The sequence below is a fragment of the Papio anubis genome, chromosome 5, assembly GCF_008728515.1.
Source record: "Papio anubis isolate 15944 chromosome 5, Panubis1.0, whole genome shotgun sequence".
Classification (NCBI taxonomy): Eukaryota; Metazoa; Chordata; class Mammalia; order Primates; family Cercopithecidae; genus Papio; species Papio anubis.
Genome location: NC_044980.1, coordinates 147,023,701 through 147,036,808, shown reverse-complemented (window position 1 = coordinate 147,036,808; position 13,108 = coordinate 147,023,701). Strand labels below are relative to the sequence as shown.

Below are 13,108 nucleotides of genomic sequence, written 5' to 3'. Positions count from 1 at the left end.
CCTTATGGGAGGCAACTTCAGAACTCTGGTGATTAAAATAGATATAAACTGGCTGGGCACAGTGGCTCACACCTGTAATCCCAGCACTTTGAAAGGCCGAAGTGGGTGGATCACCTGCGGTCAGGGGGTCGAGACCAGCCTGGTCAACATGACGAAACTCCATCTCTATTAAAAACACAAAACATTAGCTAGGCGTGGTGGCGGGCACCTGTAGTCCCAGCTACTCAGGAGGCTGAGGCAGGAGAATTGCTTGAACCCAGGAGGCAGAGGCTGCAGTGAGCTGAGATTGCACCACTGCACTCCAGCCTGAGATTGAAACTCCATCTCAAAAAAAAGAAAAGAAAAAGATATAAACTGCTTTGCAAACCTAAATAACATCAGTAGAATTCTAGTTTTTTTTTTTTTTTTGGCTAATCAAGAATTTATGTTCTTCAGTTCTGAACTACCCAACCACTGTTGCAGATAGTAATATTAATGTGTCAATAATAATCTTCAGGATAATTTATTAAGACGCACCTAATAAGCATGGTCTCACTTAATCCTCTCAACAACTCTGTGAGGATTAACATTTCATTAAACCCATTTTATGGAAGTAGAAACCGAGGCTCAGTGAGGTGACGATTCCTTGCCCAAGATCACACAGCTGGCAGGACATGGCAGAGCTAGGATCTGATCTTGGCACTCTAGCGCCAATACCAAAGCCTTAATTCACTGTGCCTGACAATGGTCCTTTGCATTGAAAGTTGAGGCCTGACTCGGGGGCATCAGAGTTGTGTATTCACAGGGGTCATTTCAGTAATGGTGTTATCTGTCCCTCATGGGTTGGGGATATGCCTTAGCCAGGGGTCTAAGCTGTTAGAAGCTGATTCTGACAAGCCACAAGGGCATGGGTCGAGCTAACCCTCCCCTCGGAAGGTCCAAGCCTTCACTTGAGAACAAGACAGACTCCCACAAATAAAGTGGAGAATGCAGCCTTGGAAGTTTGGGTGCTTAACTAGTTATTAGTTAACTAGTAACTCCTTTACCACTACTGTCAGAAAGCTTCTAGAGCCCATAGGCTGGTCAAGTAGGTTACAGTAAGTATTTACTCACTGAAACTTTAACAATTTCTACCAGTTATTAATTGCTGGTCATGTTCCCAGGTTGTGTGCTAAGCACTTTCTAGACATGCTCGCACTTAATCTTCACGATAGCTCTGTAAGCTAGGTAGTTATCATGATTCCCTTATTTCAGATGAGGAAAGAAAGCTCAGGGGGGTCATCTAACTTGCTCAAAGTCAGATAGCTACTGATGATGGAGTTGGGATCTGAATCTAGGCCTGTGACTTTACAACTGGAGCTTATGCTCACTGGTCTTTGTCAAAGTCCTAGAGCAACAGGTACAAAAGGGAAAACTTGAGGGGGTGACCGAGAGCACTCCTCTAGGCCTACGTATCCTGTTTGGCCTTCCTAGCTTCTCTGGCCCACTGCTTATTTGCTGGACATCTCAATCTCAGACCCGCCATCTTGAGTAGAAACAAGACCTTATTCCAACATCTTAAGAAGACACAAGGCAAATGCCAGTCAGAGCTGTGGTGAAGACCAGCCTTTGGCAGCTGGAGGGTACTCCCCTTCCCTCCCACACCTCCCCCCCGCACCACAACAAAGAGTGGCCCATGAGCCCCTGTCTTCTTCACCCGATGGGCTGAAGGGCTGTAGAACCCTGAGGCCTCCAGTCTTTCCAAGCTCAGGCAGAAGCTGCCGCACCTACTGGGACAGGCACTCAGGAGGCTGTGCCAAGAAGGGGGCGTCCGGAGGGCTGGCTCACCTTGAAGGAGATTTCATACTGCTCCCCTCCCCAGATCTCCAAGCCTGGGTCATACCCGCCCAGCTCCCAGAACCACTTCCGATCCACGGCAAACAGTCCACCGGCCATCACGGGAGACCTGTCAGAGAAGAAGAACACGGCGTGAAGGTGCAGATGTCCTGGCCGCGTGCTCCCTGATAACGCCGTTCCCCCAGTGATGGTGTTCCACGATGCCCCCTGAACACAGCCCAAGTGTCTTCCAGGGAATCCAAGGCCCTTCCAGGCATTCCCCTTTCTTGCCTACAACTTCCTTTCATAAGAGCTACATTTTAACCAAATGGGACCCGAAGTTCCTTTACACAATTAACACCTAAGAGTACTTGTGAAATGAAATCACAGTACTTTGTCCACATGGGACCTGTAGCTGCATCATAAATATGTACATGTTAGTCCTCTCACTAAATGGTCCAAGTTGGTCTCTCCAAGCGTGTCTGTTACAGAATCTCTTAGAGAGATGAAAAAATATACAGCTTGCTGGGCCCCACCTCAGACCTGCTGAAACAATCCCCGCGGGAGGGAGCCTAGGACTCTGTTTTTGAACATGCTCCTTTGACAATTGTTACTCAGCAGGCCCGGCATGGACGTTTGTTCTGCTGCGGTGTTTACAGAAGAAGCCACCGTTTCTGTCTTTTCAGTTAAACTGGGAGATAAGATTAACTCCATTCATTCATTCTCTCATGAGTTTGTTCATCCCGTGCCAGTTGTGAGGGAGGTGCTGGAAGAATCTCGAGGTCAATCAGTCCTTCAGGGGATGGTGGTGTAGTGGGGCAGCCCCCTCAAGACTGAGGGTGCATAAGGGACTCTGGGAGGTACACACAGAACAGTATAGGAATCTGAAAGGAGTGTGTCTGTTTCCAGCTTTTGGGGTAAGGAGGATGGCTGGGGCAAGGGTCAAGGAATGAGGCTCAGGGGAGATGGCATTTAAGGGGTTTGGACAAGAGGAAATTTGGGGGAGGGAAAGGCACTGAGGGGAGGATAAAATAACGTCAGCAAGGACACAGAGACGACAAATCATGCAGTACCCACGGGAACAGGAAGTCCGCCTGGCACCATGCTAAGTGAGGAAACGTCATGCTGCTGACTGCTGGCGTCCCCCAGGGTATCTCACACAAGACTGGCACCTGGTAGGGGCCAACCAGCGTTTGCTGTGTGCAAATCTATCACAGTGGCTACATCCTTGTCTGGCTCCACTGGAAAACTCCAAACCCTCAAATCCAAACCTTCCAGCAGCAACCTCCATTCCCCCTCCTGGTCCTTGGAAGTGCAAACTCATGGGAAGTGGGCTGATCGAAAAAAGCCCTTAGTCAACCCACAAGCTGCCCAAGCAGCTCATCCTTCCAGTAGCAGATGAGCCTTTACAGCACAGGCAGGACTCCTTTAAAAGGGGAGCCCCTGAATATTTACTGAGGGCTTGAATATGCTGGGTGCTGTATTGAACTAATTCATTAATATTTCATGTGGCAGGCCTCATTATCATCACCATTTTACACATGTACAACTGGAGTGCAGACAGGGAACTTGCTCAAGGCCCCATGGCTACAAAGCAGCACTGCTGGGATGTGAATCTCTAACCTAAGCCACAGTTCACACCCCTCGCCACCACAATATACTGCCTCCAGGCAGGCAGGAACACTGGAGGAGCAGGTGATGCATGCAAAGAACAGGGCATGAGAACTGGGAACCCTCACTCTCATTTCTGCTTTCCTTAACCTGCTGTGTGACCTGAGATGCAGTGTTTAACGGTTAACCTTGCGCTGCCCAGGAAGGAGGCCACTGGCCACAGGTGATGACTCTGTACTTAAAATGTGACTGGTGTGAACTGACATGTGCTGTGAGTGTGAGATACACACCAGATTTCTAAGACTTAGGATGAAAAGAGTATGAAAGAACTCAATAATTTTAAAGTGTTGGTTACATGTTAAAATGATGATATTTGAGATATACTGGTTTAAATAAGATATATTATTAAGATGAATTTTGCCTGTTTCTCTTTACCTTAAAAAGATAGTATCACATATGTGGCTTGTATTATATTGGACAGTGCTGACTTAACCTCTTTGAGCCCTATTCCCCATCTAAACAACGGAGTGATAGCTATACTTCCTATCCCACGCTGCTAGTGATATGTTGGCTGCGTCCCCACCCAAATCCCATCTTGAATTGTAGTTACCATAATCCCCAGGTGTCATGGGAGGTACCTGGTGGGAGGTAATTGAATCATGGGGGCAGTTACCCTCATGCTGCTGTTCTCATGATAGTGAGTGAGTTCTCATGAGATCTGATGGTTTTATAAGGGGCTTTTTCCTCTTCGCTCAGCACTTCTCTCTCTTGCTGCCTTGTGAAGATGTGTTTGCTTCCCCCTCTGCCATGACTGTAAGTTTCTTGAGGCCTCCCCAGCCATGTGGAACTGCAAGTCAGTTGAACTTCTTTTCTTTATAAATTACCCAGTCTCAGGCAGTTCTTTGCAGGAGTGTGAGAATGGATCAACACAGCTAGAATAGTCCTAAAAGTACCCAGTACTATAAAGAAATAAGGTATTGACTCCCCTTTGTCTTCTGGAGACTGGGGGGGTCCTGGTTTTTTTTTTGGCTGGAGCCACAAATCTACTGCCTGGAAAGGCTGACAGTGTTTCTGACTTGGTGCTTCATGGGAGACTGAAATCGAGGCTTTGCACATGAAAATCAGCCTGGGTCAAAGCAGGGGCAGGGGCCGAGGAGCTGCGCGGAATAGGCAGGATATCAGCCATAAGGCATTTGGGATGCTTGAGGCTTTGCCTCCAGAGAGAGGCCTCTCTGCCCAGCCTGTTCCGGTTTCTGCTGTGTTCGGCAATACTAGTAACAATTCTGAGGGTCCAGTGTGTGCTACTCACTTTACTGACACCATCTCTAGCTCTCACAAAGCTCTAATTAAATTAGTCTCCTTTTCAGATGGCGATATTTGAAAATCAAAAATGTTAAATAATCTGCTCATAGTGAGTGGATAAGCTATTACTGAAGGTGGGGTCGGCCATTGAAACCATGTCTTTTAAACATCCTTGCACCATGCTGTGCCTGTAGATTGCCCACTTGCTGGGCACTCTACCATCAAGTGGGAAGGTGGGAAGCTGTGTAGAAAATGACCAGAATTTCTCTAGTGGCCACTTCCGAGGGTTCTGTCCAAGTAAAAAACAGGAGAGAGACTTCTGGAAGGAATCATGGGAGAGGATGGAGGGCCCCTCAGAAAGCATCTATGCCAGTGACTGTCAACCATGGCCACACATCAGCATCACCCGGGAGCGTTAAAACACAATGATACCTGCATCCCACCCCCAGACTCCAGTGTGACTGCTCTTGAGGGAAGCCTGGGTGTGTTTACAAGCTCCCCAGGTGATGGGTCAACAGCCAGTGCTCAGGCCAGCTACTTCAATATCCAGATGAGGAGGCTGAAGCCCCAGAAGACACTAGCTGGGCCTTTGCTACTGGCCAGCTGGATGACCTAGTCTTAACCTTTCCTTACTGTGCAACAAGGACGACGATGGGCCAAGACCTGTCCTTAAGTACCTTTCAATGAGTCTGCTTATTGCAAAGGTTCAAACAATAAAGGAGGTTCCATTACCCCCTTGGTTACCCTGAAAATTCCATTTTCTGGAGCAGTCTATTCTACCTCAGCCTCTGCAGTCATGTCAACTCGGACACGTTTTGTTTCCTCTCTGAACCACAAGGCCTCCATCAGTCAAATGAGGGTAATTCTACCAACACCTGAGGATCCGACATTATTGTGAGGATCATGCACAATAATGTCAGTAGAAATTGCTTTGCCAACACAGGCCAGATGTTAGTTACTGCTGGTGTTGGTATTATTCTACAAGGATTTAGGTCAACTGAGGATTGATTCTGAGGTATACGGAAGGTGGAGCAGACTGCATAATGTTATCGTGGCTAAATCATATCTTTGGGCCAGAAAGGGATCTAATAGTAGTGATCCACTGTGTTTAAGATAAAGGAGGCTTGGCCGGGCGCGGTGGCTCAAGCCTGTAATCCCAGCACTTTGGGAGGCCGAGACGGGTGGATCACGAGGTCAGGAGATCGAGACCATCCTGGCTAACACGGTGAAACCCCGTCTCTACTAAAAAATACAAAAAAAACTAGCCGGGCGAGGTGGCGGGTGCCTGTAGTCCCAGCTACTTGGGAGGCTGAGGCAGGAGAATGGCGTGAACCCGGGAGGCGGAGCTTGCAGTGAGCTGAGATCCGGCCACTGCACTCTAGCCTGGGCGACAGAGCGAGACTCCATCTCAAAAAACAAACAAACAAAAAAGATAAAAGAGGCCAAGAGAAGACCACAAATGTTTGACCTGCTGCTGGAGACGTGGAATCCACTCTCGCTCTCCACTCTTGGCTCAGGCTGGTCCATTGTCCTGGCCACCTTTCATTTCCTCAAAGAAGCCCAGCTCTTCCTATCTCTGAGCCTGCCCTGGGGCCCATAGTGTTAGGGGTTCCTCTCAGGAGCCCTGGGTGTGTATGTACCATGCCCACGAAGATGGCTGAGCTTCCAACAGCCCTGCTTCTCAGGTGGGGAGGGTAAGACACAGAGAAGTGTGGTTCACTGGGGGCCAAACTGTGGTGAGAGGTGTGACTCCCCATTTATGGCAGTGTCTGAATCTCCGGAACCTGTGAATATGTTACCTTTTGTGGCAAAAGAGACTTCACAGATGTGATTAAAGTTAAGTACCTTGAGGTGGGGAGGTTATCTTGGCAAGCCCGATGGAATCACATATCATTAATGTAATCACAGGGCTTGTAAGTAAAAGGAGGCAGGAAAGTCAGAGTCAGAAGGAGATGTGATGAAGGAAGCAGAGGTGTGAAGGAAAGTGGGGAGAAGGAAACAGATCTGAAGATGTTACACTTCTGGCTTTAAAGTTGGAGGCAGGGGCTATGAGCCAAGGAATGTAAGCATCCTCTAGAAGCCAGGAAAGGTAGAGAAATGGATTCTTCCCAAAGCATCCAGAGGGAATGCAGCCCTGCCGATGCTATGATTTTAGCCCAGTAAGACTCATTTCAGGCTTCTGACCTCCAGAGTTTTAATCATCAATTTGTGTTGTTTTAAGCTTCTAAGTTTATAGTAATTTATCACAGCAACCATAGGAAACTAATACAGCAGGAGAGCTTGGGCTTGGGCTTTGTATCCAGAGATCTTTTCCACAACTGTTGCAGGAGAGCTGGAACAGCTCACAGGACAGCTGCAGGGACGGTGAGCCTACTATTGGGGAGAAGCCCTTTCCAGAGCTTGGAGCACCAGAGAGGGACTGGGCTCTATTTCCGTCTTAGCCACTGACAGAGCTCCTCCTTCTGGAGCCTTAGTTCCTCATCTGCAAGGGGTTGAATTCTTCATTGGTAGGTTCCTTCCAGCCTTCACATTCTAGGATGCTATGAGTCCAGCCCATCACCCTCCCTCAGCCTGCAAACTTCTGCTGTGGGACAAACTGTTATTTTCCTAACACTTCCAACTGGGTATAACGGTATGATGGGAAAATTGGCTCCAGAAGCAGGCAGACAGACCTGCATTTGTACCTAGTGACCTGGGCAAATTACTTAGGCTCTTGGAGCATTGGTGTCCCCATTTGGAAAACATGGATAATAATTTTCACCATATATAGTTGTAGGGGGTTGAATTGGATCAGAGAGTAATGTGCTTAGGACTGGGCTGGGCACCTGGTGACGATGATGGTTATAATTGCATGCCAGGCTTGAGGAAGACAGCATGAGAGACCACTCACCCCTGCTGGCAATGCTGGCAAACTGTGCAGAAGTGGGCAAGGTGGAGACCAGCCTGGTGCGCCATGAGCTGAGGTTGTTGTTACAAGCTGGGAGGGATGGTGCTTCTGGCTGGGGATATCTGACACTTGGTACTAAGTGGGGCTGGGAAGCTGGACCCTCTGCATTGGGCTTTTAAGGGAGATGGTGATCCTGAGTTGTGTGTGTGTTGGGAGCGGTCATTGGGTAGCCACTGGGACCAGCCAGGGTTGTTCATACTTACTCAAATGGGTCGCTGGGGTCAGCTTTCTGCAGTTCTGGAGGGATTGGGATCCGCTTGTAGTACATCTCCCAGTCAAAGGCTCCCCGCATGGCATCCCCTGCCTGTGTCTCGTACCGAAAGTCATCATGGTCAATCACGTCAATCATCGGGCACACAATGGTCTTGCGGTTCCGAGCAATGCGGTCTGAAGAAGCCAAGAGATGCCTATCAGATGAAGCAGGATGGGGGAGCAGCTAAGTGCACCATCCTGTTCTGCAGCTTACTTGTATTTTTAACATCTCTGAACCCTCAGTTTGACAATCCATGCGGGGGAAGAGAGAGTGCAAGCTTTAAGCAAGAGGGACCAGGGTTCTCATCTCAGTCCTTTTACCATCAATGGGGCCCTGAGTCAGCTGCACAAATAATATCTCCAAACCCCAGTGTTCTCCTCTGTGCAATGGGTTAAGAAGAGGCTCTGCCTCATAGATTACGAGGACTGAACACAGTATGTTTGAAAATGCTTAGCATGCATGCCTTATTAGCCTAATGATCAGTACCACTATGGAAAAAGATAGGTTTCCTTCTGGGAAGGCCCTGTTCTAGTCCTGCGAGGCTCCGCATTCCAAGTCCTGAGCTTGACTTACGGCCCAAAGAAGTAGGCACCCCAGCACTTTCCTTCATAGCAGACTACGTGCCCCTAACAGCTCACTGGCACCTTAGGCTGTAATTAGTGAGCAAATGGCCCTCTTTGCAAGAATTCAGCTCAACTTTTTCAATCATTGGAACTATGGATGGGGGAATGAACTGCCCCAGGAAATTTGAGTCCTCAAGACTGGAGGTATGTAAGCAGGGCCTGGTGGACCATCACCCTGCAGGGATGCCAGAGGCTGGGTGATTCCAAAGGCAAATGGAGGTCTTGACCTAGATGGCTTCATGGTCCTTTTCAGGCCTGGGAGAAGCTGATTCTAGAAAATCGAGTCTCTGTCCAACCTACCAACATAATTCCGGCTTTGGTTTGCTTTGCCTTTCTTCTTTGTGCCAAGAAACCCTGACCACAGCCAGCGGGTAACAGTGAGCTACTGGGTCCCCAATCTGCTGTGGGGGACAAGTGGACTGTGCTCAGCGCCTGGCTACTTTGGACCAGAAGTCAAATTCAAGGCTTGGAAATGGGAGCCTGGTAGGGCCAGGGCAGTCAGCAGCTGCCTGGGGCCCAAGCTTCCTTCATCAAGTGATAGCACATTTTTCTTCCAGGGGAGAAAATAGCATTTTTGCTTTTTTCTAAACTGCAAGGCACGATCCATAGGTGGGGTCATGAAATTGATTGTGCGTGCATTTGTAATGAACCAAAAAACAATACCAAATATCAGGCTGCATTTCAGGTGATAAGGGATACTGTGACAGGTGGAACATGTTTCAGTTATACTGCATGAGTGTGTATATCTGTGTACTGGATTGAGATGCCCAAGGTATTTCTTACTGGGGCACATGGTTTAAAGAGTTTGAGAAATACTGTTTTTGGCAGTGTACCCCCGAATGTGGATCAGGGGCCATCAGTGCCAGATGCCCCTGGGGGTGTGTTTAAAAAACTCATGTGCCTGCCCCCGACCCAGGCCCATTGAATCAGAATCTCTGGAGGCTGACTTGGATTTGCCGTGTGGACAGATTGCCCAGGGATTCTTAATGAAGCTTAAGAATCTCCTCCAGGGAAAGATCTAGAGTAGGGCCTCCCATCTAATCGTTCATGGCCGTTCAGCGGACTTCAAGTCCAAGAAGGGCTGGGACTGAGGACACAGTGCCCTGCTGGCTGCTGGCTGACTGTGGGAGGCATGAGGTCAAGGTAGCTTTGGAAGGCAGTGTTCTAAGGCACTGTGCCCACCTGGGGACAGAATGCCCAGGCTCAAATCCTGGTTTTCTCACCTCTTAGCAGTATAACCTTGGATAAGACTATCTGATGTCTCTGAGCCTCCGTTTCCTTGCTGACAAAGGGGAGGAAGACAGCACCTATCTCACGGGGCCTCTGCGAGGTCCGAGTGGGATGACAGAGTCACGGCGCTCAGTGCAGCCTCTGGCACATAGTTAGCACTCGGCGATGCTCTCTGTGACCAGGATCACTGAGGGCAGCTCAGAAGCGGGAGAGGAAGGCTGAACATCTCCCTCACTCTGTGCCTCTCGGTTTTCTCGTTTGCAAAAAGTGGATAATAATGCCTGGTCTGCCTGCCTTACCAGGCAATGGTCAAATTCAAATGTCAATGTGGCTGAGAAAGTGAAGGGGTTCTGAGAGCCATGATAATGATAATGATGATGATGATGATGATGATGATGAAGGAAATGATGATCAACAGTGGCTTTCCATAGGGGAATGAATCCTTCTTAGGCTCAGAAATGTGTGTTCTCCAAAGGAGGCAGAGTGAGCTGTGCACGGAGGTGTTAATGGTTTCACAAACAAAAGCCATGATGCGCTCTGTCAGCTGCTGATATTAGCAGGGACAGACTTTTAAATCTACACTACTGGTTCACATTTCTATTGGAAGAAGCAAAAAACAAAACAACAACAAAAAACCAACAAGGGGATGTTTCTTCCATGTATGTCTGCAGATTATGAAAATTGCCCTCATATATTTCCATAGAAACAGAGTTAAGGGCTATTTAGACTACAAGCTCAGCTTCGAGCCCCACCACTTCATTCTCTTTATGAGTCACTGAATGACCCTACAAATGCGTTGTTCCTTCAGGACTATAAATTAGGCAATTTATGGTGAGGCTTTTTTCTTTTTCTTTTTTTTCTTTCAGTAATAAGAGGCAAATGCAGAATATCTCTTGGTTTAATGAAATAAACAGTTTACCAGAAATTCTGGGTTATATCCTTTCCCCAGCCCAGTGAGATTCTAGACCCTTGGGGTCGGAAGCACAGAATCGAATAAGAAAGTTCCTTGCTGATCTGTGTTACAGATTTGCGGGATTATCTTTCTGTGTATTTGTGTGGGTTCTGCTTTCTGTCCTCTCCCTTGAATGGTGGCATACCGTAACCAGTGCTTCTCAAAGTATGGTCCCTAGACCAGCAGCACTGGTATCACTGGGAGCTGGGTAGCATGCAACTTGTGAGGCTCCACCCCGGGCCTCCTGGATCAGAAATTGTGGATAGGGGCCAGCATCTGTGTTTTCACAGTCTTTTAAGTGATTCCGATGCACGCTCAAGTTTGCCCTAAACTTCAGTCCTCTTTGCTCCCTAAGCTTTCTATAGTGGAGAGCTTACCCATCCTTTCTTAAGGAGTTCATTTTTCTCTCCAGATGATAACTCTTCCCCAGTCTGCCTCCAGCCCTGGCTGTGTCCTTCACCTGACTCCTAGTCTCAATGGGACAGTTCCTCTTCCGTGTCTGCCTGTCAGAACCAGCACACTGCCCTCGTCAAAACCGAACTCCTCAAGATTCAGGCCTGATTCAGGCATGTTTCACCCAGCCTCCAGTCTTCCCATCTCCCATCTGTCTGTAGGCTGTGGTGGTGGGCTCCTGGATCATGCTGCCCTCTCTACAGCCCTTCCCTGATATCTGCCAGGAACTCTTGTCTAAGAGGAAGTGAATACAGGGAGGCAATGTAGAACTGCGAAGGAGAAGAGACTTTCGAGCCCGACAGATGGTGACTTTGACACTTATGGCCCAAGGGGACAAGCGAGTCATTCAACATCTCAGAACCTTAGTTTACTACATAAGGGGTATACTTATGACCTGCATGATTTTGTGAGAATTAGAGATAATGCTTATAACTGCCTGGCTCGCAGTGGCAGCACAGTCTATGGTAACTCTTCTAAGTTGACATGATGATGACCCCCACAGTTTGGCTATTAACAGCAAACAGCATGGGCTTGCTTTGCAATAAAATGAAATAATCTGAGGAAAGCAGTCACGTCACTAGATGCAGATATGCTGTGTGACTTTGGGTAAGTCAGTTCTCCTCTCTGAGTCTTAACTTCTCTGTCAAATGAAGGCACAGGACTGGTTAGATTTTAATTTTGAGCACTCCTGAGCTTCTGAATCCCTCATGGCACCTGGCATTGTGCTGGGGGCATCTCGAGCAGGCAAGGGAAGCCTCATGGATGGCTCTCTGCTGCAGGAGGGGGCCACTGGCACAGGCTCATTGCAGTTCGCCTCCCTCCAAGTGGGAAGGGCTCCCTTACCAAGCAAGGGGGGAAGCCAGTTGACATTGGCTTCACAGTGTGAATCCAAGAACGTGATGACATCCCCAGTTGCCACTGAGGCCCCCAGCATTCGGGTCCTTATCAGCCCTTCCCGTTTCTTGGTTCGAAGAATTCGCACGCTGGGGAAAAGAGCCATGTAGTCTTCAAGAGGCTTCTTCAGGTGCTCTATGAGACAGAAGAGGACAGACGGGTGAGAACAGTTGCTTAGTAGTCATCCTATGACTGCTCCCTTACATGTGAACTGCACTTCACAGTCTAGAAACAGCTTTCCTGTACACTGCCTCACCAGACCTTTCAGACAGGGCAAAGAACGGCAGGGCTCATCACCTGTGTACTATAGATGGAGAAATTAAGGCTTAAAGAGGTCCAGAGATGGTGCCACAACCTGGAACCTTTCTGTCCAAGGGTGTGAGCATTTGTGGTTTATGCCTGACTGGGAACCATTCCCTCATCTTCTGGTAACAATATTTTTCTTTTTCCTTGGGGCACTGCCCCTTCCCTTCTCAGTCCATTAGACTTTGGTGGGGCTGATTCCATTCCATGGGTCCAACATGTGGTATAGGCCTGACCAGTCAGGGCATTCCATTCCCTTGGCCATGGTGATTGTCTCAGGGATGGCCATGTGACCTTAGTTGGTCCAAATAATGGGTCCTGAGAATGTTTGGTAGGATTATTGAAAAATGAGGCCCTTTCCTTTTGCTAGTTGGTTGTCCCTAAGTTTGGAGCCACTGGTGACATCTTTGGTGAAATGAGGTGATGAGAGGTGGTAAGCGAATATGATGAGACTGAAGCCAACCTGTAAAAATAGGAGTCAAGACATTGGAGAGAGAAAGACATTGTCCTGATGACATTTCAGTTCCCTAGACCCACGTGCCTGAAGCAGACAGACTCCTAGATGCTCTTATTACACAAGACAGCAAATTCCTCTCCTTGCTTATCCTAATGTGGGTTGGATTTCTGCCCCAAGCCTGGATAAATTGTTTTAAATAAATATCAAAGACAGTCTATTTCTCCTAAAAGTCTCAGCCTCAACGTTGGTGTCTCCTGATTTTAATCAGGCTTGGTGTCCTTTATGAAGA

General features: G+C 48.2%; 1 protein-coding gene across 1 annotated transcript in view; it reads right to left on the bottom strand.

Annotated features, from left to right (window-relative positions):
* The window catches only part of GALNT10 (polypeptide N-acetylgalactosaminyltransferase 10), a 230,187-nt gene that overhangs the window by 33,288 nt on the left and 183,791 nt on the right, over positions 1-13,108 (bottom strand). The window contains exons 5-7 of the mRNA XM_017960065.3: positions 12,009-12,194; positions 7,858-8,041; positions 1,807-1,924 (exon numbers count right to left, since the gene is read on the bottom strand). Coding sequence (XP_017815554.2) covers positions 1,807-1,924; positions 7,858-8,041; positions 12,009-12,194 — 488 coding nt within the window. The remainder of the gene's footprint in view (positions 1-1,806; positions 1,925-7,857; positions 8,042-12,008; positions 12,195-13,108) is intronic.